The 27,518-nt window shown below is 35.3% G+C and overlaps 2 protein-coding genes and 1 pseudogene across 5 annotated transcripts in view; 1 reads left to right on the top strand and 2 right to left on the bottom strand.

Moving 5' to 3' along the window:
* PCCA (propionyl-CoA carboxylase subunit alpha) overlaps window positions 1-27,518 on the top strand; it is a 599,270-nt gene that overhangs the window by 285,918 nt on the left and 285,834 nt on the right. For all 4 annotated transcript variants that reach the window (XR_005211057.1, XM_037799856.1, XM_037799855.1 and 1 more), the window contains 2 exons: window positions 5,287-5,397; window positions 15,520-15,622. Coding sequence is in view for 3 of the 4 variants with exons in the window: in XM_037799856.1 (XP_037655784.1) it covers window positions 5,287-5,397; window positions 15,520-15,622 (214 nt within the window). In the remaining variant the exon portion in view is untranslated. The remainder of the gene's footprint in view (window positions 1-5,286; window positions 5,398-15,519; window positions 15,623-27,518) is intronic.
* LOC119506740 lies at window positions 18,388-19,367 on the bottom strand (annotated as a pseudogene).
* On the bottom strand, window positions 21,730-23,436 carry LOC119507424 (E3 ubiquitin-protein ligase RNF168-like). Its single transcript, XM_037800600.1, has one exon. It carries the CDS (start codon window positions 23,434-23,436, stop codon window positions 22,390-22,392), a length of 1,047 nt encoding a protein of 348 aa, XP_037656528.1. The 3' UTR covers window positions 21,730-22,389.

The raw sequence follows: 27,518 nt of genomic DNA, 5'->3' as shown, positions 1-27,518 counted from the left end.
GAAACCCACAGGAAGAGGAAAAGGAAGGAAGTCCAGGCAAGCCTTTTCTTTTCTTTCCTTTTCTTTCCCTTCCCCTTCCCTTCCCTCCGCTCTTTTTATATTGAAATACATTCAAACTTACAAGACAGTTACAAAAATAATACAACATACCCCTATTCCCCCGGATACCCAGATCCACCAATTTTAACTTTTTGCCACATTTGCTGTATCTTTCTATCTGTCCATCCATCCATTTTTCTGAACACTTGAGTGTAGGTTGTATGCATCGTGCTTCTTTTTTTTGTTTTTGTTTGTTTTGTTTTGTTTTTTAACTTAATCAGTGCCACAGTTTATTTGTAAACATGTTATGTGTCAATAATCAAATTGACAACACTTTTATACATTTCATTATATAATATTAACCTTATACCAGGAAACAATCCACTGTACTCAGTTACAGTTTAGGTACTTTAAAATCTTTAAATATATATATTTGAAACACTGAACATAAAACAGAAACATGAATGGCAGAGGAAACTGAAAACATTAAATAACAGAAACCAACACCCCCCCCCCAAAAAAAATATAAAATCATCTGGTTATGTATTTTTGAAGAATATATCCAGGAAATCAGATGCCCATACTTTTTTTAAAAGCGACATAAAGTAAATACAACTTTAGACCCACTTAAGAGAAAAATTGTACCATACTAACTTCCGTGTCCTTGATGTTCTTTCTTCTCTTGGTTTCTAAAGAATATATGCTATGGTTTAAGCTACATTAAAATAGGGAGGCACTAGGGCAGCACAGCCAAACAGAATCACTTCAAACATTTGCAAAAGAATCAGATAAAAATTCTTTGATGACTCTTCTTTGGCAAATAACAAAGTCTGTATTTTCAGTTTACCTTTTTGTTGAATTGGATCAGCACTTTTTAAGATACAAGAGATGCGTCTTCACATGAGTTAATGTATAATTGAAATAAAGCAAAGCATGGATAGCAGCATTTCACATTTTGCTAACAGCTCTAAAAATGCAGATCCCCTCTCCTTAAGAATATGAGTGGTCTTCAGCTGGGAATCAGTGATTGACCTTTCCTCATCCACACAAGAGACCAGAGTTTACCACGTTTTTTTAGTACTTTTCCCTAAAATTCATGATCATTCTTGGGTTCTACTTTTTCCTCCTTTATCTCTCAAAGAAAATACAGCAGCAAATCACTCCTACATTTTAAGCTTTAAATTCACCAACAGTTGGGTTCACTGCCAACAACCACAAATACTCAGTTCTTTCTTAGTGTATTTGTCATTCCAGTAAGTTTGGACTAATACATGAATAAATAAAATAGCTACAACTAATTCAAACAAAGTGAATGAAAATGAGATTAAAGAGTCCTGATCAAATGAAGTACTTTACAACTTTCAGTTGAATGACTGTAAAATTTATGCACATACCTAACAGCACTAGGAATGTACAATATCAATTATTGGAAAAATAAAGCATCATGGTTCTTAAACACTTAATACTGCCATGTCCATTTCCTAAGAACAAGGATATTTACTTATGTAACCACCTTAAGTGCAGGTCAAGCGATTTCCTTTTAAGTAGGTGAAGCAAGCGTTGGATATATCACTTCAACTTCCATTCCATTGTCTAGGAATTACTCAATTTGTCGAGTCGAGCTATAAGATAGATGGGGAAATGGAGTTTCTGTCTGGAGGGTCTTGTGTCCTGCCAAAACTATATTACTATGGAAAAAATTTGTATTAGAGGAAACTAGTGGACTTGAATTTTTTTACATTTATTTAATTTTGGGTAAATTAGTCTTAATAATTTAAACTTTAGGTAAATGATTAAAACTTTAGGTGAATTAATTTGTCTGAATCACAAAGTCCCTTTTACTTTGTAATTTTCTTATTCTACGACTGGTTACTGATAGTTCCTCAAAAGCAAGTACTGTTTTGTATGCTCTTATTTTCTTTCCGTGATATCTAATTGTTGCATGAGTGATAGGTATAGAATAAATACTGGTAAATAACAGTAATTTGCTCAGAATACCATTATCATTAATACCTTATAGTAGATGTTGGCAGACTTTTTCTGTATTGGTCCAGAGAGTAAATATTTTAGTCTTTGTGGACCATATGGTCTCTGTCAGAAGTACTCATATCTTCTGTTGTAGTATGAAAAGAGCCATAGATAATATATAAACAAAAGAACCATGGGTGTGTTCAAGTAAGACTAGCAGGTTGGATTTGGCCCGCAAACCCTGACCTCTGCCTTATGGGAAGGATATAACCTCTAGTTAGAAATAGATGTAAAATTAGATTTGTGGCACCCATTCTTATAGAACATGAAACTGGAAGTTAATCAGGTTGGTCAGTTGTAAGGTTTAGGATGCAGTACAACTTCTCTCTGATGTTTAACTATACAGTCTTATGCATTATGTTTTTTTCTCATATAAAATGGTAATGGTGAACATAATAATCACCTTTTTGAATGCCTCACATTGCAATGAGCATTATCCTATTTGAACTTCACAATTATGCAGAATAGGTTCTATTAATATCACCATTTTACAGATGAGGAAACTAAAACTTAAAGGGATTAAATAGTTTACCCAAGGAAAGGGGCAGACTTAATGTTTGAACTTCAGCATCTGGTTGTAGAACCCTTGCTTCGCTTACTTTATGTGTAGTCTTTAAAAGTGAGCATTCTTGGCTAGAGGTAAATACCTAAGGCTGTTGGACTGCAACCCAGTAGCCTTGACTCTTGAGGATGATTGTATGGCAGTGAGCCCTTCAGGGGTTGACAGTGTGATTGTGAGAGCCTTGTGGATCACACTCCCTTTACCCAGTGTATGGATGGATGAGAAGAAAAATGGGGACAAAAACTAATTGAAAAATAGGGTGGGAGAGGTGATGATTTGAGTGTTCTTTATTACTTTTATTTTTTATTCTTATTTTGACTTTTTCTGGTATAAGGAAAATGTTCAAAAAATAGATTGGGGTAATGAATGCAGAACTATGTGATTGTATTGTGAACAGTTGATAGTACACCATGGATGATTATATATGTGAATATATCTCAATAAAACTGAATTTTTAAAAAAGTGAGCATTCTCTATGACTTGACTAATAAAAATGAGGGGCTAGGCTTTGTAGGTTTGTTATGCAGCATAGTGGTACAGATTAGAATCATACCAAAGCACACTAAAGAAACTGAAAGGGATTAACAAACCTCTCTATTTAATTTTCTTCAGCTCTGTTGTGTTTTATTGTAGAAGGGCTAATGCTAATTTTCCCTCTTCACATCACGTTTTGTTCTTATTAAACATCTTTGTAATCTAGAAGATCAAGATCAAATACTCCCTTCTTCATAAAGCCTTTCTATATTCTAGAGTTCTCCTAATACCTTTGCATCCCTCTTGTGACAGTTACTTATTTTAACTTTACTTTGAAATAGTCATTGTGTACTAGGCTCAAATTCTTTTGCCATATCACTTGCTTTTTTTCCCAAACCATTTTTTAAGGTATGCCTGGCATATAATAAACTTATATTTAGCTTATATGACTTGATGAGTTTTGACATATGTATATACTTGTGAAATTATTGCTACAGTGATACTGATCATTTACATTATAGTCTCCAAAGGTTTCTTCATGCCCTTTTGCAGTCCATCTGCTTTTTGTCACTGCAGGTTGGTTTGTATTTCCTGAAATTTTATATTAATGGACTTAAAGAGTGTGTATTATTTTTCATCTTCTTTAACTCAGCATAATTATTTTGAGATTCATTCTTGTTGCGTGAATTATTGGCTCATTTCTTTTTATTGTTAAGTAGAATTCCATTGCATGGATAAGCTGTATTTTGTTTATCCATTCACCTGTTGATGGATGTTGGGATTGTTTCTGGTTTTTTATTATTGCAAATAAAGCTGGACGTTGAGGTTGTTTCTTTTTTTTGTCTATTGCAAATAAAGCTGCTGTGAACATATATGTACAATTCTTTGTATGGACATATGTTTTTTTTTTTAATTCAGTTTTATTGAGATACACCCACATACCACACAATCATCCATGGTGCACAGTCAGCCGCCCACAGCACCACCATACAGCTGTTCATTCATCACCCCAGTCCACCCTTCGAACACCTTCCTTACACCAGAAAAAGTAAAAACAAGAATAAAAAATAAAAGTAAAAAAGAACACCCAAGTCATCCCCCACCTCCCACCCCATTCCTCACCCAGTTTTTGTCCCCACCTTTCCACCCATCCATCCACACAGTGGACAAAGAGCGTGATCCACAAGGCCCCCACTATCACACTGGACATTTGTTTTTATTTAACTTGGGTAAATTCTTAGAAGTGAAATGGTGGGGTTATTTGGTGAGCATTATATGCAACTTTTTAAGAAACTGCCAAACTGTTTCAAAGTGGCTGTGCCATTTTATATTCCAACCACAGTATCTGACAGTTCAGTTGTTCCACATTCTCACCAACACTTAGTAGTATCAGTCTCTTTACTTTTAGCCACTTATATTGATAAGTAGGGGTATCGCATTGTATTTCTGTGATGATAATAGTGTTGAACATCCTCACATGCTTGAAAGTTATTTGTGTATCTTTTGTGAAATGTCTGAGTCATTTTGCCTATTTTTTGTTGACTCGTCTCATTATTATTGCATTGTAAGCGTTCTTTAGTCCAGGTACAAGTTCTTTGTCTGTTAATGTGTTGTGAGTATTTTCTCTCAGTCTGTGGCTTGCCATTTCATTTTCTTACCCATATCTTTTGTGAGTAGACATTTTAAATTTTGATGAAGTTCAGTGTGTTGGTTTTCTTTTTATTTTTTGTGGTGTTTGTGTAATATCTAAACCTCTGTTGTGTACCCCAAGGTCACAAAGATTTTTCTTCTATATTTTCTTCTAGAAATTTCAAAGTTTTAGGTTTTACACTTAGGTTTGTTTTTTTTCCTTTGGGTTTAATTTTTATGTATGGTGTGAGTTAGGTTTTTCTTCCCAAATAGATAGCCAGTTGTTCCATCACCATTTATTGTAAAGACATTTTTTCCCCAATTTGAATTGCCTTGGCAATCACAAGTTTTTTCTTTTTAAGTTTATGTTTAGTGTTTTATTGATACATCAAGTCCAAGTATATTTTATTGGTACTTGAAGTCAAGGAGATAAGCAGTTTTGTGTGGTACTTTGTAAATCATAGGACACTGATGATATAGTTATCCAGATTATAAGAATTAGATTTATTAACTGACTCATTGTTCTCTAATTCAGTCTATCGTTTTATTTTTAGGTGTTACACATAATATTGCTTTACTTCGCGAGGTGATAATCCACTCACGCTTTGTTAAAGGAGACATCAACACTAAATTTCTTTCTGATGTATATCCTGATGGCTTTAAAGGTTTGTATGCATTGGATATTTTAATGTATTAAAGTTATTATTTTTATACTTTATTGTAATGCTTAAATTTCTTATTTTGAAATGAATACCTTTTGGCCTATATTATATTTAATTTATTAACATATTTAGAGTATTATGGAGTATTGGCATTCATGATTTTGACTATTCTTCAGTGACTCAGAGATACCATGACTGTAATAAACTGTAATTTTGTTGAGTGAGGAATTCAATTATGTGAAATGTTCTGTGGGTCTGGTGTTTTGGAGCAAAGCATGTAGACAGAATATTTCTGGTTTTCTGTTTTCTGAAAGTCAATTCAGATTTGTATTCCATATGATACGGGTATGTACAGAAACTCTTCTTTCATGATTAAAAAACCAACTATATCTTTGTGAAAAATAGCCCTGAAATTTTGAGAAAGCCAAATGCTAGTCTATTAATGAAAATGAAGATGTCTAAGAAGCTGATGGTTTTCATTCTGAAAAATTAAGTTTTGAATAAAGGTGTGAAATGTGAAATTTACAATTGGATTTATATTTGTTTTATGAATACATATGTACTGTTTTAGAAACAAAGAAAAATTATTAGCAAGTATATCCAAGCAGTAGAAAAACTGTTTATGAAGTGAACATTGGAAACATGGTTATCATGTGATATTAAGAAGCCTATAAGACTTACATGCGACTCAGCAGAAATGTTATTCAGGTGAAAGCCAGAAGCACCTACATACATTTCTACACTAATGAACTCGGGGATATATGAAAACTAGATATTTCCTTGAAAATTTCAAGTATTCTCCATAGTCATTTGAAGTGTTTTAATATACAAAATGACTCAGTCATTTTAGATGCTATATAGAGATTCAGGTAGACTTCATGTAATTGAGGTATGAATGCATTTACAAAGCAATTTTTTACCTCAAAATTTGCCTTTCAGGGTTATTATAAGACTCACTGGAGATAACTGATTTGAATGGCTTTCAAAACTTTAGTGTTACAGGGTTTCATCACTAGTACCAAGAGAATTGAAGAATGTCTTCTATTTGTGATCTTAAAATGAAAACTAATGAAATTTTGGGTTGTTTTTCCTGAATTTTTAAAAATATGGAAGAAAATACAATTTTAACATGATTGCAGTTTTACACTTGGGTGATTATTTTATTAATGTCTGTTGATTTCATGAGACCAGGGACCATTTAAGTGATTATGTTATTGCTTTTTATGAAAAGAATCTTATCCATAGTATTAACGAGAAGGGATTACCTTTGGTGTTTTAAATGATCTGTATATCTATGCAAACAACTGGTCCACTCTATTTTTATCCTAACATTTTGGCCTCTTGTCCTTTCTAAAGTTTTAATTAAAAGTTATAGTTAAGTGTTGAAAAGATTTTTGGAATTTCCATATGCTTTTATGTTTGCCTTGCTAAGGCCTGCCTGAAAGTGATATGATAAGAGATTGTAGGCAGAAGGAGAAAACATTAAAACTAGAATGTTTAGAACAAACATTGTTTTGTGTGTGTATGTATTTATAGATATATATACACATTTATGTATTTCTTTCTGTATAAGTATATGCACAAACATGCACATATAAATGCACACATAAATATATATGTATATATGATTAAATGACACATAGGAGGAGAAAATAAGACATTTAAAATTTCTAACTGGGGTTGATGACCATGTGCTATATATTTAGCAACAAGAGAAAATGTTCCAAATGCTGTAGATCAGGGAATCCACTTAAAATTTAGAACTTTACTTAAAACCTAAGTACTGCAATTTTCTGTGATACCGTTAACATATTACTTTTCCATTTTGGTAGGATATTATGAGCATAAACACCATAAATTTGCTACTTGTGCTTATACTAGATAGAAACATAATTTTAAAAATTTGTCATAGATTGCGTGATGGGCCTTTACAGATTATCTAATCTAAGACTTCTTTTTACATGTGAGGAAACTAAAACCCCTCAAAATTAATAAGACCAAATGACCAGTAAACTAATAAAGCCAGGAATTAAACTAGGGTTTTTAATTCTTCTTTCAATGCTTTTTCAATTGTGCTAGGATTCAAATTCATAAAGCATAAGTTTTGTTATATTGTCATATTGCTTGGAAGAAGTTTAAATTTGCACACCTATATTTGCCATTCTTAACATCTCATTTGTTCCTGCATGTTATTTTCATATCAGTTCTTGTCTGAATGGTTACTGGCGCCTTTTCTTTTTCTTCAGATTATTCTATTTCGCCTCCATTTTCTTCCAGAACAGGTCTTAGATATATTAAAGTGGATCAACTTTGACTGTTTGATATATATGCCTGAAAGAGACAGCAGGAAGTGGCAACTGAAGTTAATACAGGATCTTCTCCATATGTTTGAGGCCAGGTCATTTGCCCCTCTGGGATTACCCATCTGCTTCCCATCTGTCTAGCTCTCCTAGGCACTATTCATAGGCAACTGCCTGGTTTTTAGGACTGCTTGTAACATTTTCTATTAAATACATTTGTCATTCCAAATTCTAAATTGTAGAATAGTGCATTTTTACTGAAGATTCTTAAAATTTTGAACTTTGAAATGATTAGTTCTATTTTCTTTTTCTTTTCTTTTTTTTAAATCATTAGTTCTAAAATTTAAAAATAGAACATGAAAGAATTTCTTGTCAATTTGCTAGACTATGATGTTGAAAAGCTATTTACCTTTGAGTCTGAAAAATAAATGGAAAATGAAGTAAAAGACATTTTTATTCTAAAATAAGGGGAAAATGACGAAGATAGTTTAAGAACTGTATTTTCAGTTGGTCTGTAGTGAATATTTGGGAGTTGTTTCTTTGCTGCCTTGCTGCACTTCACCCACCAGTCCCATACCAGCAGTTCTTAAAGTATCCACAGAGATTTCTCTAAGTCTTTCTCCCTAGATTCCCTAGATGGGTAATCCTCCGCCCCCACCTCCCCCACCCCCCATACATTAACGGCTCTATTTGCTCTCAATAGTCAAATGAAAGGGTTAGGGTCAGTGGTTTCCGGGAAGCAGGTGACTGTGCTTACTGAAAATAGTAAGAGATATAGAAGGAAGATCTAAGAGACATTACATGTAAATGAATGATAGGAGTTTCATGAAAAGAAAAATGGACAATAAAGGGGATAATTATAAAAAACAATAGGAGAGTTTTTTTTCACTATTAAGAAAACCTTGAGGTTTTGCTAGAAAGACTCACTGAGGTTCAGTCAGGATAAAGAAAGTAACTACTCTAGGAGTATTAACAACAAAAAACATTTGTAAAGCCTCTAGATTGGAAAAAACCAAGTCATATGCAAAGAAAGTAGAATTAGATCATCTATCATCTTCAGACTGTCTATAAACTGGAAATCAGAAAACCTTTGAATAATATCTACATTGTAGAAAAGAACCTGACCCAGGAGTACTATAACCAACTAAGACAGCTTTCATTTGTCAATATAGGAAAAAAAGATATTTTTAAATAGGAATTCAAAAATATATCACTGTATATACCCCTTTGGAGGTGCTGAAGAAAGTACTTTTTTTTTTTTTAATTAGAGAAGTTGTGGATTCACAGAGCAATCATGCATAAAATACAGGGTGCCTCATCACCAACACCTGCATTGGTGAGGAAAATTTGGTACAATTGATGATAGCACTTCTCTTTTTTTTGGCAATTCTACTGTTTTCTTTTAACAGTAGTTACATTTGTTACAATTGATGAAAGATTATTAAAGTAGAACTATTAACTATTGTCCATGGTTTATATAGGGGTATTTCCCCCCACATTCTCAACCTATTATTACTATTATTATTTTTTTAATATGTATCTTTATTTTATTACTCATCTACCCATACACTGGATAAAGGGGGTGTCATTCACAAGGTTTTTACAATCACATGGTCACACGATAAAGGCTATATAGTTATACACTCATTATTGAAGATCAAGGCTACTGGATTATGGTCAACAACTTAAAGTATTTTAACCAACTTTAGGTACAGATGGTAGCTTAAATATACACATTTTCTTTCCATCCTCAAACCCATTAACTGTGTTATTTTTAAAGGCACAGAAATAGCATTTTGGAAAATGAAAAGCCAAAAAGATGATCTTAAATGACTTAGCAACCCAAGAAAGCTGGATCCTAAACTGATAATAAGAAAAACTGTGTAGCTCAGTTTTACTGTGGAACTCTTCAGAAGTCCCAGTCATTATTAGTTCAAGGTACCCTGAAAACTTTCTACAAGCAGGAGTATTGGTTGGAAATCTCTGTAAGATTTTCTCCATATTCCCTACCCCAATTGTCAGGGCAGGGTTGACACTTTTTCCCCTACCCTTGCAGACACTTTTGAGATTCTCCTTTGTATCGGATAAAATACCTCTGGACCAGGAGACATCAGTCACAGTTGTACTGAATGAATATGGACATAGTGAATGTGGTGACACATTCCTCTACCTTTGTGCCCCACTTGGTTCCCAGAATTCTGGCAGGTAGGCATATATCTTCAGACATGTTAGTAGAATATCCTTCTTCAAGGACTATAACCAGCCTTAGAGTGATTACCTAAAGATACTAACATCAAGGATTCCTCAACAAAACTACCCATTAAGATTACCCTACAAATGAAGCCAATGGTCAAGAAAGCCACATCCCACAAAGAGAGAATATAAATGGCTCAGAATCAATCAACACTGTTTAGTGCAACTCTAAATTTAAGGAGAATCACCATTTGACTTTCAAAAATAGATGCTAATTTTTTTTAGATGCTAGGATATTAGAATAGCTAGAAGGAAATAACTGAAATGGTGGAACTGTAATCTGTAATATTCTTTGAAATTTGCTCTATGGCTATTCATTGAATTATGCTTTGAAAGTTTCCACCTTTCTGTATATAGCCAGTATTTCACAACAAGGAAAGAACTGAAACTGTGGAACTGTAACCCATTATTTTTTGAAATCACCTATGTAACTGCTTTTTGAGCTGTACTTTGAAAGTTAACACCTTTCTGTATATATGTTATATTTTACGTAATGGAAATAGAAATTGTGGAACTATAACCCATAACATTCTTTGAGTTTGCTCTCTAACTACTTGTTAAATTGTACTTTGAAAGTCATCACTGTTATGTATATATGTTAAAATTCACAATAAAAATGCATTAAAAATAGATGCTAGAATTAAGACCATTTAGGGAAAATGAATCAGGCTTCTTAAAAACTGGGTCATTTAAATAAGGGAGGATAATAGCATGAGGTTTCTGGTGGTATGTTACAAAGCTTGTGGATACTACTACATTGTTTCACCTCAACTACCTACTGGCTTAATGAGCAAGGAGAAAAGATTGTACACATTGTTTAGGGATTGGGGCTTTTCTTTGAAAGTGTCTTAAGAAATAAAGGTTAAAAAGGTCAGAGTAATTGTGAGGAGGAACTTTTTCTCCTTTCAGTCATAAATATTTACTGAGTCTGTTAGTCAGATGTAGTGATCTTGGCTCTGGGGAAACAGAGTAAAACTATTGTTAAAAAGTCTAAAGCTAGCCAGGAGCGGCATCTTTTTCAGCTGTGTCTTCACCAGTGAGCCAGCTGCTCCCTGAGTGGTTAGGTCTCTGTAGAGGTCTTAAGTTTTAAGGCTATGAAAGAACCAATAGTTGGTTTTGAGAAAACCTTAAGAACTCCATATGGTCTCAGGTTCTACTAGTAATAAGTAGAAGCTATTTGCTTCCATTGAAGACTTAACTGCTACTAGAGTGCTTGAGGCACCATTCGCCCTGTGTGCTAGGCTGAAGGTTTTTAATCTTTCTGCCTTCACAATATTTGTATTCCATAGGCTTCCAGAATCATGCTTGCGAGTCTCCTCACAAGGGGAGAGGCGAAAAACAAATGTCAGATTATAATGCTACCTTAGTTTACATTCATACTTGAAAGAGGATAGGAAGAATCAAAAAGCATTTAAATACAGGTACTCAGGATTCCTCAGTAAGAAAACATTCCTGCTCTTGTACTTACATTCCAGTGGGCTAGTAGTCAGCATGCATGCATGGAACCTCAAATGACAACCATGCAGGGTTTTACAGGTGAGAACCTGCTGAGAAAAGGGAGGAAGTAAACTTGCCAGAAGTTATTAAGAGCTGGGAATTGAAAGCAAGTGTGTGTGACTCCAACATCTAACTAGCATACCACCAGCCTTTCTCTTTCTAAGCCCACCTCAACAAATAAATTCATTAACCTAACCACCCTCTCCACCCCCCACAAGGGACATGACTTCCAGAGGAATGAATCTCCCTGGCTGCGGTCACAGCTGGGGGCGGGCACCCACGGAACCCTCTGCGGTCGGGGTTGCTTGAGGGGTACCGGCGGAGGCTCTTCCCGGAGGCGAGGGTGAGGCGGAGGACTTGGCGGAGTCCCCGGCGGAGGCATGCAAGGTGTGGAGGGCGGCGAGAGAGGAACGCGAGACACTCTCCTTTCAGGAGGGTTGAACCAAAAAGCCTTTATTTAGGGGTGAGCACAAGTTATATAGGGTGGCATAGAGGGCGGGGTTGGTATAGGGGTGAAAGGGCCTTAAATGGTAATGCTGAGGGGATAAAGGCTAGGATTGGTTCTGAGAGGACGCGGAAGCTGTTTGCAGCGGGTGGGAGTTGCTCTGGCAACGGTGCATGCGCACTGGCGGTGGCGGGAGTTGCTCTGGCAACGAGGAGTGTGCGGGCAAGATAAGGGGGAGGGTTTTCTCTGGCAAGCTTCCTCTAACGGTTGTATTTTGGGTGAGGAAATGGGGCCTGCATCTGGCTCCACTTTCTCAGGCCCGGGGGGCTGTGGAGGGTAATACTGCCCGTGCCCACCACCCTCCCCAGGGGCTGATCAGGTCCCCCGGCCCAGGCCCGCCAAGTTGAAGCATGTAATCAGTATCCCGCACCTGGCAATGTGGGACATGACTCCCAGGAATGAGCCTGGCCTTGGCAACAAGGGATTTAAAATGCCTACTTGACCAAAAGGGGGAAAATTTTTGGAAAGGTAGCTGGGGTTACAGTGGCTGAGAGATCCCAAATAGAGTCAAGAGGCTATCCTGGAGGCTTCTCTTATGCAAGCTCCAGCTAGACATCCTAAATGGCCACAGTATGCCATGCCCTTACCAAAAGTAGACCTCAAATACCTAGGTCCCTACCTGAGATTCTATAAAAGATTCACTTACTAAATTTTATCTCTCAGAAACTTAAATCTACCAGAGTGTTCCTATACCATACAAGTCCTAAAACCAAAAGGCACCAGTCTCTTTGTACAACAATCAGATGCAACCCCTTTCCCCATACTGTTGATACCCCCTTTCAATATGAACAAGTTAGGGTGGTCACTGCCTAGACACCCCTGAAGACAGAGCAAGAGATTAAGTGAGAGGAAGGGGTAGCAGCAAACAAGATAAGATTTAACAAAGTTCTGTGAATACTGAAACTTTATATAAATATATGTATTTTTAGATGCTGGGGTATTGGAATAGCTGGAAGGAGGTAAATGATATGGGGAAACTGTAAAATATAACATTCTTTGAAATTTGCTCTGTAGCTACTAGTTAAATTGTGCTTTTCACCCTTCTGTATACAGTCTATATTTCATAATAAGGAAATAACTGAAATTGTGGAACTATAACCTGTAACGATTTTTGAAATTACCTATGTAACTGCTTGTTGAGCTACACATGGAAAGTTAACACCTTTCTGTATGTATGTTGTATTTTATAATAATGGAAATAGCTGAAGTTGTGGAACTCTGACCCATGACGTTCTTTGAAATTTGCTCTCTAGTTACTTGTTAATTAGTACTTTGAAAGTTATCACTGTTACGTATATGTGTTAAAGTTCACAATAAAAAAAAGCATTAAAAAAATGGCAAACTAGCACACCACCACCTAGCCCAAGCTACCATACTCTTGCCTGGACTCAGAACAGTCTTCTCACTGGTCTCCTCTGCCACTGTTGCACCATTCCAATTCATTCTTCCCTCAGCAGCTAGAGTGTTTGCAACCAAATTGGATCTTGTCCCTTATTTTAAAAGCCTGTGAGGAGTGAATGGTTGAACAAATTGTAGTATATTCATATTATGGAATACTAATCTGCAATAAAAAGGGACAAGCATAAAACAACATAGATGAATCTCAGAAACATGCTGAGTGAAAAGAAGCCAGACACAAAAGAATACTTACAATATGGTTCCATTTCTATAAAACTAGAAAAGAATTTTTGGTAAATTTTGGTGTGGGTACACAAATGTGTCTATTATTATTAGAGAAGTTGTGGGTTTACAGAACAGTCATGATAAAATACAGGACATCAGAGCAATGATGTCATCACATGGTATGTATCTTCTGTGTCTGGGAAACACACTGTATACTTCTGAGAAAATGAGAATAAAAATAGCAAATAAATCTTAGTATCGTCTTGAAAATAGTTTTTACCTTGCAGATCCCGAAAGTGTCTTTGGAACTCCTGTAGTCCCTGAGCCATAATTGCAGAACTGCTATTCTAGACTATATGTTTTGAGAAGACTGAGACCAAATTTCTATAATGTTCCACATATGGTGTAATTAATTATGGAATATAGGATATTTAAAGATCAGGAAAAATTAGGAACTTTCAAAACCAGTAGAAGTATGGTTTATTAGGCCATTGAGGAGTCTGCTTTAGAGCTGTTATAACTTGCTATCACTGAATGCACAGAACCAGTTAGTAGATCCCATGCTGGTATGATGATTAATATAGCTTCTTGGTTTGCCTCAAAGAGCAATGGATTATTTGGGCTTTCCCTACTCTTCAGTTTATAGAACACTGAATATACATGAAGCATCTCCCCATTAAAAAAAAATGTGCTTCAAGTTTTTTTTTTAACTGCAAATTTTATTGAGATATATTCATGTACTATATAATTCATCTGAAGTATACAATCAGTATCTCATAGTATCATCACCTAGTTGTGTAATCAAAATCACACCCAATTTTAGAGCGTTTTCATTACTCCAAAAAGAAAAATAACAAATAGACACAGAAAAAGAAAACCCATAACACCATGTGCCCCCTTTCCCCCCCATTACTGACTCCTAGTATTAGTGTGGTACATTTGTTACTGTTGATGAAAGAATATTAAGATATTACTGTTAACTGTAGTCCATAGTTTTTCCTGTATCCCCTCTATTATTAACTCTTGCATGAGTGTCATACCCTTCTACTAGTACATGAAAGAAAACTGCAGGTTTTTAAAATGTTCATATTTTAATTCTGAATTTTTTAGTCATTTCTATTTTGTGTGATTTTTAGGTATATGTTCAAATTACTTCATTTCTTTCAAATAAGTTTAATGAATTACCTCATTCTTTTTCCCTTTTTGAATTGTACAGTAGCATCTTATCATTCATGATCTTTACTCAAATTGCTTTTACTCTATCATTTAGTACTCTCTATCTGTTTGTAGTACTGTGTTAAAGAAATATCCCTGCTGCATAGTACTAGGCCAGACTTGGTCTGCCCCAGGCCTTCTCAGGCTAGATCACTTAACCAAGATCCAGGTAGGCAGAGAAAGTGTTCAAAGAGACTAAAAGAGAGAGAAGAGAGTTTTCCAAACAGTGACTGCACAAAGAGAAGATAATCACACCTTTATTTTCTTTGAATACTTTGCACTAGAAAACATGGTCTTGTCAAAGTTCTTGACCTAGCAGTTCTTTTCTTCAGAGGGTGAAGCTTCTTGCCCCTTATCCTCACTCATCCTTAGAAGTAAAATTGTGGGTGAGAAATGATAGAGAGAAGCAGATGTAGGAAGCCTTAACCTTTTCCTAGAGATCTCTGTGTATATAGTTTTCTTATGTGTTAATTGTTTTGTTCTATGCATCTGTTTGGATTCTTATTTTCCAAATTAGTCCATAAACTATTTGAACAATCTTGCCCGTCCCCCCACCTTCCTTCTTAGTCCCTCATGTCCCAATGTCTGATGTGTTAGTGGCTCTATAATAAATATTTGGTGAAATGATTGTTTGAATGACTAGTAATTCTGTAATATAGAATCATAGATGTTATATTATATATATGTGTGTGTGTGTTTTGTTATATTTATTTGTTGATGTATTTCTTTCAGGACACAAGTTAACAGAGAAAGAGAAAAACCAATTATTGGCAATAGCGTCTTCACTGTTTGTGGCATCACAATTAAGAGCACAACATTTTCAAGAACATTCAAGGTATCATAAATTATTTAAAAGAAAATAAATTAACTGAAAAATATTGATAATCTATTCTGCATAGGTAAAAGCTAAAAAGAGATCTGGCTGATCTCAATTCTGGATCTTCATGTGGGTCTTTGGAGAAGTAGAATAAATTCACACTTTAAAAATGGTATTTCTTCCATTTTGTTCAAATGAGTCTTTCAAATTCAGAAAGGAAAAAAAGGCATCTTGATTAATTTGATGTTTATTAGAAGTGAGAAGATCTTCTGAAATCTTATGGGAAATCTGTTCAAAGTAGTTTGTATTCATTACTGTGTTTTATTGCTTTGGCAATCTTAAAAAAAGTTTTGAGAAATGTAAAGGCTTTCTAATTTAGGAATAAAGTTGGGGAATTGGAAAACTATATACCAGAAGCTAGTTTATAAGATACAACAGCAAGTCAATACTAAGTTGAGTTATTTATTTGTAGCCCTAAATATTACCCTCTTAGCTTCCTAGTAACCCTGGTAAAAGGGGAAACATGTTTTAATGAGGTAATTAAAAACAAAATCTCAGCGACACCGATACTTCTGAGTGACAGGATTATTTATTATGAATGTTTGTATACTTGTCAGAGTAATTCTTATAAGGGAGTCATACTGATGAAATTGTGCTATTTCAATTTCTTTTTGTTTCTTTTTGCTTTTACACAAGAGGAAGAACAGAGTTGTTTTTTTAAAAAACAAAAGAACAAAAAAAAAAAAAGGAAAGTGACCAGACTGATCCGAAAAGCACAAATCAGAAACTCAGGTCACCTCTGAAGAATTAAGATAGAAGAAAACTTAAATTGGGTTTAGGCTATATCTTAATAGCTAATGTTTTACTCAGAAAATCTCATTTGGAGTAATTGATACTTATCATTTGTTCTTGTTTTTGAGAGAAAGTATAGGAGGCTTTATATGTGATCATTTTTTAAAGTTATTGTTGGGTAGATACCTAGCAAAGATGAGAGGATAGAGAACGTAAATTACTAAATGACTGGAAGGAGAAGGAAAATGGTTGAAGAACCATGAATCTGGGTTTCTCTCCCCCTAAAGCTGTACTGTCCAGTATGGTAGTCACTAGCCATGTGGCTATTTAAATTTAAATTTAATTAAATTAAACACAGTCCCTCAGTCACACTGGCCACATTTCAAGTGCACAATAGCCACATGTGGTTAGTGGTCACCGTATCAATGTATCAATCAGGCAACACAGAGAACAGTTCCATAACCACATTTCTATTTTAATCATGTTCTATTGGACAGTGCTATTCTAGAGAGATATATGTGCCAAAGATATCTGAGCTTTTGTTTTAAAACCTGAATTTCATACGTTGTATCATTCTTTTATTATTCTTTTGGTGAATGCAATATTCATTTCCTGATTCTGTTACCTTCATATATTATTTGGACTTTGAGTATAGGCAGTTCCTGAGTATAGCCAGTGATGAATCATTTTGATCTTTAAGAATGTAGTACTGATTTACTGTGGATAAGAATTCTTAGAAAGTTTACAAAAGAAAAGAAAAAACTTGTCTGTATTCTATGACTCCTCAGTAGCCACTCTTTTCTTTATTAGAGTTGTGGGTCTACATAAAAATCATGTATAAAATACAGGATTCCCATATACCACCCTATTATTAACACATTGCATTGGTGTGGTACATTTGTTACAATTGATGAAAGCACATTTTAATAATTGTATTATTAATTATAGTCCACAGTTTAACTTAGGGTTCACTATTTGTGTAGTGCAGTTTCATGGATTTTTAAAAAATTTTATTACCATATATACAACCTAACATTTCCTCCTTTTAACCACATTCAGATACGTATTTCAGTGCTGTTAATTATGTTCACAGTGTTTTGCTTCTGCCACCACCATCCATTATGAAAAATTTCCATTGTTCCAAGTATATACATGTATATGTACATTTATATACATACATATATGAATATTTACATAATTAAAGTCATACTGGGAACATAATTTTTATTCTTTTTTTAAAACCTAACATTATGTTGTAATTATTTCTTCTATTCACTAAGTAATCTTTGGAAACATTTTAAAAATATTTTATAATGAGAATTTTAAATATTTGCAAAATAAATGGAATAGTTTAACGAATTTCCCAGCACCCAGTACCCAGCTTCAACAACATAAAAAAATCTACCATTCTTGTATCATCTCCACCCTACCCGCTTCCTCCTTTCCCCACTTGTTTGTTTTTTTAAGGTAAAATTTACATATGTTGTACTACACAAATGTTAACTGTATAGTTTTTTCACATAAATAAAGAATAAATTTTTTCTTTAACTTTGTTCTGTTTAGATTATATAGTTTCGTTCAGTTATGAGAAAAGTCTTTAAAGGATGGTGGATCATTGGCTAGTTTGGTTCAGTTATGAGAACAATCTTTAAAGGATGGTGGATTATTGGCTAACTTAATGGATGGAATAGGAAATGGAAAATGTAAAACGGCAGGAAACATACATACAGAGCTAGGTAAGTTTGTTCAGTGAGCCTAAACTGGCTAATCCATTAAAAACAATACCGAGAAAGCACAGAGATTCTTTTAACTGATACATAGTGTTTCTCATTCAAAGTATACCAACCAACCTAGAAGCTAGCTGAAATACAAAGAAGAAATCCCAATTAGAATACCTCAGTTTCAAGATAAAATGCATGCATTTAAATGCAGTTCATCTGGTTGGAAGTTGGCACAAGATAAAAAGCACGAAGGAAGATAGCGAAGGAGTCTCACTTTATGATCTTGCTCTCAAATTGCCTAGCACTCTTCCACTTGCGAATACACCTGAGACAACAGGTGTGGTTGCAGTTGGAGAGAATTCCAGCGTCGTGTGCACTGGGGTTGTTGGCTTTCTCATAGACCACCTCCATGCAGATCCCACAAACCATGTCCTTACTGTGCTGGATGACAAATAAGAGCTGCCTGTCCTTTTCATGGACCTCAATACAAGATCTTACATGTTGTGATCTGTGGGTAGCATCTATTAGATGTAGGACCTGCAGCCCACACACATCGCACGAATCTCATGGAGAAATGCATAGTTCTTCCCACATCAGCACTGCCCCACTGTAGCATAGGAGCAAAGCTGCTGCTTTGTTTCCACAGAGGTTTGCTTTTTTCTTTGATTCTTCCTTGGTCACTGAGCCCTGTGGGGGTGCTTCAGTGCAGGAAAGGGCAGTACAGCCATAGCAGGGTTGTCTAGAACAAACTCAATGGCACCCAGTCTTCTGTATCTGCACCTATAATTGCAAACTATTGTTGCAACTTCACCTGCACTCATTTCAACAAACAATCCAATTACTGAAGAGAGAGACTTGAGGAAGCAGCAAGGGATAATTTTGTAGTTAGATTTGCAGCATTTGCTTCTTTGTGTTTCAGTGGCTCGCTATGTTCATATCTGCAGAGGTCTCCAAAAATACAATACCTTGTTGAAAGTACTTGCACACTACATCATATGGACTGTCAGGGAGGGCATGCAAGTACTGAGTTATCTCCGTCCTTACAAATCCCATGCATAAAATACCTGCACATGACCTATTTAGTCCAGCCACTGCCACTGTTTTCCCAGCTGCCTCACCTTCCTCCTGCCTCCAGGGATGAGAAGGTTACTGTGGGGATAGGGGTTGGGGAGGCCGCTGCCGCCTTCACCGCTGCCTGCTCCTGATCCTGATGTGGTGGCTGTTTTTCCAGAAGCTGCAGTCACTGACATTACTGTTTATCCCACACAGTAGTGGCACCTTAATTTCCATGGTCACATGATTCTGGTCTGGCTTTGAGGAGAAGGCAGTGAGGGGAGGGGAAGGAGACTGAGGTGACAGCTTGCTCCCAGTCCTGCTCTGCCTTAACTGTATAGTTTTGACAAATGCATGCTTTTGTATAACTCACAGCTCTATATCAAGGTAATGAATAATTTTATCATCTCCCAAAGTTTCCCTCAAGTAACTTTCTGATCAATCCCCACCCCTCCAACCACTATGCAAAGTTTTTTTCATCATAGATTCAGTTTGAGATTAGTTTTGCCTTCATATACATGGAGTCATATAGTACCCTTTTGTGTTTGGCTTTTTTCATTCAGCATAATGTCTACCTTATCTATAGGTATCAGTAGTTCTTTTTTATTGCTGGGTCATATCTCCTTGTATGACTATACCACTATTTGTTTGCTCATTTATCTTTTTTAACCAGACATTTGGGTTGTTGGGAATTTGGGGATACTATGAATAAGGTTACTGTGAATATTAGTGTGCATATTTTTTGTGTTTTCATTTCTCTTGGGTAAATATTTAGGAGTGGAATTGCTGGCTCACGGTAGATGGATGTGTGTCTTCATAAGATATTGCTAGACCTTTGTTCAGCCCTTTGCATTTCTTGTGGAGGTGTTCTTTTTTATTTCTTGCACATTTTTCTATTTAGTTTATTAAATTGCTGGTGATTGGGATGAGTACTTAATTATATATATATATATATATATTTTTTTTAACAAAAAACAAAAACCTTTATTCATCTTAATGGTAGAAAAACATGAGCATTAGTGTAAGTGAGATTAAGCATCTTTTCACAAATTTAAGAGCCATTCTTAAATATATATATTTCCTTTCTTGGAAAGTGCTCATAGACTTTTCTAATTTTTCTATTGGATTAATTGGTCTTTTTCTTAATTGATTTACGTAAAGGAAATCATATAGACTAAAGACACTTCATGTAAAGGAAATTAGCCTTTTGTGATGAACTGCAACTATTTCTTCCTCAGTTTGCCATGTCTTTTAATTTCCTTTTATAGTAATTTGTGATAACTCTTAATTTTATGTAGTCAATTTTAATTTTTCATAATTATTTTAATTTTCAGTTTCTTTATACACTTAATCTTTAGCACCCTGATAAATTAAACATTCTCATAATCCTATCACAAAAATAAGAGAAAAAAGTAGCAATACAGGTCTAATGATTGACACAAAATATTTCTTAGTTTCTAACAATAAGGCATATATGGCAGGAATAGCAGAAAGGCTAATGAGAAATTAAAATTTATCTAAAACCAATTGTAGTCAGGAAGACTTCTTCACAGACAAAATAGGTGGTTAAATATATAAATCCTAAACATATCACACCTTGGGCTATTTTAACCCCTTCCTGGTTAGGGACCATTCCAGGAGGATTTAATTAGATAACTTTTAATTTGAGGAGTTCCAACAATTGTCTACCCTAAAAGGCAAAGTAAAATTGCTCTTAGAAAAATATTGGGTTGGTGAGAATATATTGATTTGTCTATTTTAGACAAATTTGGTTAAGTTTCTGACTAAACTTTAATTCATCATAATCTTTACTCAGAGGGCAGTCCCTTTGATTTTGAGAAAGGGCAAACTAAACTTTAAATTACCATTAGAATTCTATCCATAATTGACCAATCAAACACTGTAGATGCCATCAAGTATGCCACGATAAAGAGAATTTCAATTATAAAATTTGAAGGGGAAAAAGGGGCTTAATAACATATAAAAATATTGACAAATTTAAGCTAGGATTAGTTCCAGGACATTTTATTGTGTTTCTACATTTCTAGAATAGATAACTAGACATCAGCAGACATACTGTTAATGCTGCTATTTGTTTGCTAAAAGTTGTTCATATTAATGAAACAAAGCACTAAGTCTCAAGTTATTTTGAAAAATGAAATCACTGCCTTCTGATTTAACTTTCAGGGTAAGACAGGGCAAAAACCCAGTATCATACTTTCTATTTCTGTCCATAAACACAAAATAAAGTATCAAAACAAATGATAATATAAAGAAATAAATACATGGTTATGCCACAGATTCCACAACATTAGATACTGTGACATAACTCTCCCATAGTAAAATTCCCTCTTTTTTTTTTTTTCTGGAATAGCAGATTAACAGAAGTGGGATTTTTAAAAAATTCAGGTTAATTGAGTAGTAACTAATTTTGATTTTGAAACCAGTTACTGTTGTGTAAAAAGCTATAAAACCCAAGTGTTTTCTGTTTCATTCAGCAAAGAAAGGATGAGGAAGACTTCTCTGACAAACTATACCTGCTACACCATTCTAGACCCCAGCCCTTATCAACCATTCAGTTCCAGTGCTCCAAAATTGTTAATTTATCCCACTCAGCCTCATGTCGACTCTTAACTCCCTTTGTATCAAGAGCCTGGTTTCCTTTCTTCAACTAATTTCCAACTGACCAGAAAACTCTGATTTTCTGTTTTGACACTGATACTATCCCATTCTAAAATCAAAGAAAATGCTTAAAATTTACAGTGGACATGAAAATTAGATTACATTAGTGTTTTGGAAGTTGTAAGAAAACTTAGTTTTTAAACATTGTATGGGTTCCTTAACTACACAGCACAATCTTGCTTCGATTACCAGTCATGACAAAAGGTGAGCAGAGGTCTTCAAACATGCATGGTTTTGGAAAAAGAATAATATTTGAAAATTTCTTGGAGTTGGCAAAGGTATTTTTATATCCATAAGGACTGTCAACCTTAGTACATCATAATTATTAACAATGGAAAGGATTGGGACTCTTGCTAATCACTAAGTTTTGCAGAAATACACCTGTATATCCTTCCCTTATAATCACGCAATCCTTTAATTAAGAATGGGGGTAACCACAGAGCATAGCCACAAAATTTTTCTACAAAGATGCTATAATAGAAAGACATCTTCACAATCCAGCTTTACTAGATTACAAAGCATTCCTTTACCCATGCATTACTTTGTGTATCTCTGAAACATCTGAAAAATACTTTTCTGTGAACTACTAGGCTGTAGGGAATGAGCACCTTTAGATACATTACAATTATCTTTAGTAGAATTTGGCATCCTTCTTCCATTAACAGTAACTGAATGCTTCAACTGGACCTTAAAAGGCTGCCACTTTTCATCTCTTGAGCCTCTCCAAGGTTTCAAATGCTGTGTATCAGTCTGTCTTTTGAAATTCCTATCTTTGGAATTCTTTCTCTGTCCATTTACCAATTTGTCTGGAGAAGAGGATGTAGCACATAACTGATATTCATCTGGGGATCCTTTTTGCCGATTTGGCTTCATTTGTGCTTTATCCACTTCCTCCTGAAGTTGTAATGCTAATAACCTGTCCTGTTCTTCTTGTTTATGTCTCTCAAAAAGCAGATGCTCCAATTCCATCAGCTTTTCGGTTAAGTTGGTTTCTCTTTTCTCTTGGTCTGAGGAAGCTTTGGGGAATATTTTTCTTCTTTTTGAAGAAAAGCATGAATCCCTTACTGCTTCCAAAGAAGATTCCTGGGGTTTTCTTTTGGTAATATCATTACTGATCAGTAGGCTAGTCTCTTCATTTTTTGGCTCAAGGGTGTTGTTCCCAATTATCTGTGTCATACCAGACATACTGCACCCATTTGTTATTTTACAAGATTTAACTGCAGCTTCTACAGAGTAGGGAACTCTGGTTTTAGGTCTCTCGTGATTTACAACACATAACTCTTTATCATGATTGCTTGGTCTTATTTTGACTTCTCCTTCAAGGCATAGGCACTCTGCACCATAGGCACTTAATTGAGGCATAGGTGATTCTATCAAAGATTTTGCACCTTGTTCTTGAATTCCAAGGCACATCTGTGGAGAAAGTGTTGGCATATCCTCAATTTCTGTGTCAACAGTCGATTGGAAGCATGGATTACAAAGCATGTGGTTACAAGGGAGGGTTACGGGCTCGATTAGAATTTCCACACAGATCTGACACTGGCATTCCGACAAGGTAGGGATGGGGTCTTTAGGCACAGCCATTTTTATATGCTAATAAGGCCTATTCAACATCAACACCTGAAAGAAAAAGGATATTTTCTGCCCAATTACAGAGAAAGCAAATTAACAGGGTGTTACAGTTTTGTATTTCAGTATTCTGTCCAGCAGCATATCAGAATTCACAGATTAGGAGCATCAAACATGTCTTGCAGCAAAAAGGCGCTCTGAAGGTCAGAAAAACAGTAATGTCCTGGATGCAGTGGATGAGTCCATTTTTAAGACAAATGTTGGATAAGAAAACAAATGAACGTTTCCGTGGGGAGACCCTGGCTGCTTCGAGGCCTTAACATAACCGTTGTAGCAGGACTCACGGTGGGCTCCGCTTTCCTGGCGCGGCGGGAGGTACGCATCCGGGTGAGGATGCTCCCCTTAGGTCCGGCAGCTAAACCGGAGGCCGCCAAAGCACCAAAACACCAGGCTCCGGCAAGAATGGGGCTTCCACCGGAGCACAACTTCCCGTTTTTCCGTTTTTGCGGAGCAGACTGGAAATCATCGGCGTTCCAACTTTCGGGGACCTCGCGCGGTTTCTGGGCACTTCGCGTCCCGCCCCTTTCGTCACTTTTGCCTTAATTATATATTGAATGTATTAACTGTTTGTAGGTCTTGTGTCCCTTTGTAGCTTTGCCTGGACTTTTGATGTGCAAAAATAAAATTTTATGTAATCATATCTTGTGTGTGTGTGTGTGTAATTTCTCCACTGCTTTTATGCTTAGAAGGACTTTCCATCCTGAGCTTTTTATCCATATTTTAAAAGTTTTTATCATTCTTACTTTTTAAATATTTAACATCTGATTTATATGGAATTTTTTATATATGTTGTAATTTGAAGGCCCAGTTTTTAAGAATGTATCTCAGTGAATTCTACTAGCACTGTTTACTTCACTACAAATTTAAGATACTACCTTTTATTTATGGTAGATTCTGATTCTAGATTATATGTTCTGCCTCATTGGTTGCAGTGTTAGTTCTTGGGCCAGTACTAGAATGTTTTAATTTTGGTGCATTTATAATATAAAAAATCTTGTTAGAAGTTACCTCACCCTCATCCTGCATTATTCTCCTCTTTCAAACTATCCTTTGCATTCTTTCTCATTTATATTTCTGGGTCAGTGATTCTTAAGCAAGAGGGTTCATTATAATGATTATTTCATTTTCTAAAAATGGGAATCTCCTGGAAAAATAGAGAAAAAAATAGGTTGACTCTTATCTCTTGAGCCATTCTCTCTCGAGAGACCTTAATCTGGGAACTGAAAAAATTAAGAACAAATTATCTTTTGGAGGTGGCACGGTCTTTCTTATTTCTGCATGTTTTTCTCTAAAGATTTCTCTTTCTTTGTATATACTTTGTTACTTCCTTGATCAACTTGGACCAGTATGGACCAACTTGTACCTGTACTGGAATATTGAATAGTATTGGTGGAAATGATCATGCTTGCCTTGCTCCCAATCATTGGAGAAAAGTATTCAATCTTTTACCATTAACTATGATCATAGATACCAGGGATCAGATTGAGGATGCTTCATTTTAGTACTGTTTTGTTGGTTATCTTTGAAATCATTAATTGATATTAAATTTTATGAATATTTTTCCTGTTTTTGTTGAGATCTTTTTAAGTTTTTGGTTCTAGTGAATTACATTGACATTGATTTCCATTTCACAGCAAACTTGCATTCCTGGGATAAGCCCCACTAGCTCCTGGTGGGGTTATCCTATTTTTATGTTACTAGATTTGATATGCTAGTGTGTTCATAAAGTATACAGATCAGTAGTTTTCCTTTCTTAAACTCTCTTTGACTGGGTTTGGTATCAAGGTAATACAGACTTCATAAAATGAATTGAGAAGTATTTGCTGCCACTCTCTAGAATTTGAAAGAGTTTATGTAGAGGTGGTATTTCTTTTTTTTAATGGTTGGTAGAATTCACCAGTGAAACCCCAGAGGGCCTGGAATGATTTTATTTACAACTTCAATTTTTAAAATAGATGTAGGGAAATTCAGGGCTTCTGTTTCTTCTTAAGATACTTTCCATATATATTTTTTTAATCTTTCAAGAAATTTATCTGTTTCACCTAAGTTTTCAAATTTATTGGTCTGAAGTTGTTCTTAATATTTTCTTCCTGATTCAGTTTTGCTAATTTCTGTTTTTCAGGGAATGTATCCTTTGCATGCAAGATTTTAAATGTATTTGCATAAAAGTTTTTATAAAATTTCTCCTGTTATTTTTAAATTCATGATCCCTTCTGTAGTTCTTCCCCCTTTTCACTTGCTTAGTAGTGCTTAGTTTTGCCTTCTATTTTCCTCTTTCTTTCTCAGTCTTATCAGATGTTTATCTTTCCTTGTTCTTTTTTTTTCTTTCTGTAGGGACAGGAGTTATTTTTTAATCATATTTTTTATTATAAAATGTAACATATATATATAGAAGTGATAACTTTCCCAGTACAATTTGTCAGAGAGCAATATTATAGGTTATAGTTCCAAAGTCTCAGTTATTTCCTTAAGAAATATAACATATATACAAAAAGGTAATATCTTTCAAAGTATGATTTAACAAGTAGATATATAAGAAATTTTCAAAGTTGTTATGAGATAGACCACAACAGTTTCTTATTTCCTTATTGTGAAATATAACACGTATACAAAAAGGTGATAGCTTTCAAGTTACAGTTTAACAAATAGCTACCGAACAAATTTCAAACAGTTGCACCATTTTAGTTCTTTCCTTCTAGCTATTCTAATACCCTAGCAACTAAGAAAACAAAAATTATATAAACATTCAGTATTCATAATCCTTTATGAAGTTCCATCTTGCCTGTTGCTACCCCTTCTTCTAGTTTAATCACTTTCCCAATCTCCAGGTATGTCCAGGTAGTGAACACCCTAACATGTTCACTTTGAAAACAGGTGTCAACTTTATGAGCAAAGGGGACACATATCGTTGATGTTCTTAAAGAGACTGTTGCCTCTGGGTTTTGGGACTTAGCTGCCATAGGAGCTCTCTGAAGGATTTAAGTTTCTGAAGAATAAATTTAGTGAGTGAAACTTTTATAGCATCTCAGACAGGGATCCGGGTCTTAAGGTTTTGGGGACAAATGTTGACTTGAGCTTATCATATTGTGGTCATTTGGCATATGTAGCTGAAGCCTGCATAGGAGTAACTTCTAGGACAGCCTCTTGACTATTTGAATTCTCTTAGCCACTGAAACCGTCTTTTGTTGCCTTTCTTTTCCCCCTTTTGGTCAAAAAGGCATTCTTAATCCCTTGATGCCAGGGAAAGGCTTATTTGAAAGAGTTTATGTAGAGGTGGTATTTCTTTTTTTTAATGGTTGGTAGAATTCACCAGTGAATCACCAGGAAGGTGCATTCATCTTGGGGGTTCTGTTCCTCGTTGAGGGAAGGGTGATGAATTTATTTGCAGAGTTCAGCTAACAGAGAGAAATAAACATTCGTGCAACAAAAGAGGTTCTCTGTAAGTGATTCCTAGGCATAATTATAGGTGGGCTTAGCCTCCTCTTTACAACCTAAGTTTCACACGAGCAAGCCTCAATATTGAGGGCTTGACTTATAAAGTAGGGGTTTCCTAAATTCACATAGCATATGTTCTGGCCACGATAATCCATCTATATCTCACGTAATCATACTTCTATATTATAAGACATTGATTTTACATTGTTCAGATAGTTCATAGAAGTGGTAACATACAGTATCTCTCCTTTTGTGTCTGAATTATTTCACTCGGAATTATATCCTCAGGGTTCGTCCATGTTGCCATATGTTTCAGGACCTTGTTGCTTCTGTCAAACCTTAGAAGTATATCATGCAAACACCTGTCTATATTTGTGGTACTGATCTGTGGGCAACATGCCTTTAAACAACCCCTGTCAATCCTATTCGCCTTCAATACAGCTCTCATACTTATAATCCCATTAACAATCATCATCACCCCATCCATTACCATACCTTCTAATCACCATCATTAACATATATGAACATATTAGATTATCATTCCCCCTCACTAGCTACAGTCTATCACTAGGTCCCCCAGATTCTATAAGATGTTGATTTTG

The sequence above is a fragment of the Choloepus didactylus genome, chromosome 12, assembly GCF_015220235.1.
Source record: "Choloepus didactylus isolate mChoDid1 chromosome 12, mChoDid1.pri, whole genome shotgun sequence".
Taxonomy (NCBI): Eukaryota; Metazoa; Chordata; class Mammalia; order Pilosa; family Megalonychidae; genus Choloepus; species Choloepus didactylus.
The sequence above is the reverse complement of the archived record's forward strand: the minus strand, read 5'-3'. Positions and strand labels throughout refer to the sequence as shown.

Coding starts and splice junctions, on each gene's coding strand:
- LOC119507424 (XM_037800600.1), bottom strand. CDS start 23,436: ATGGCTGTGCCTAAAGACCCCATCCCTACCTTGTCGGAATGCCAGTGT.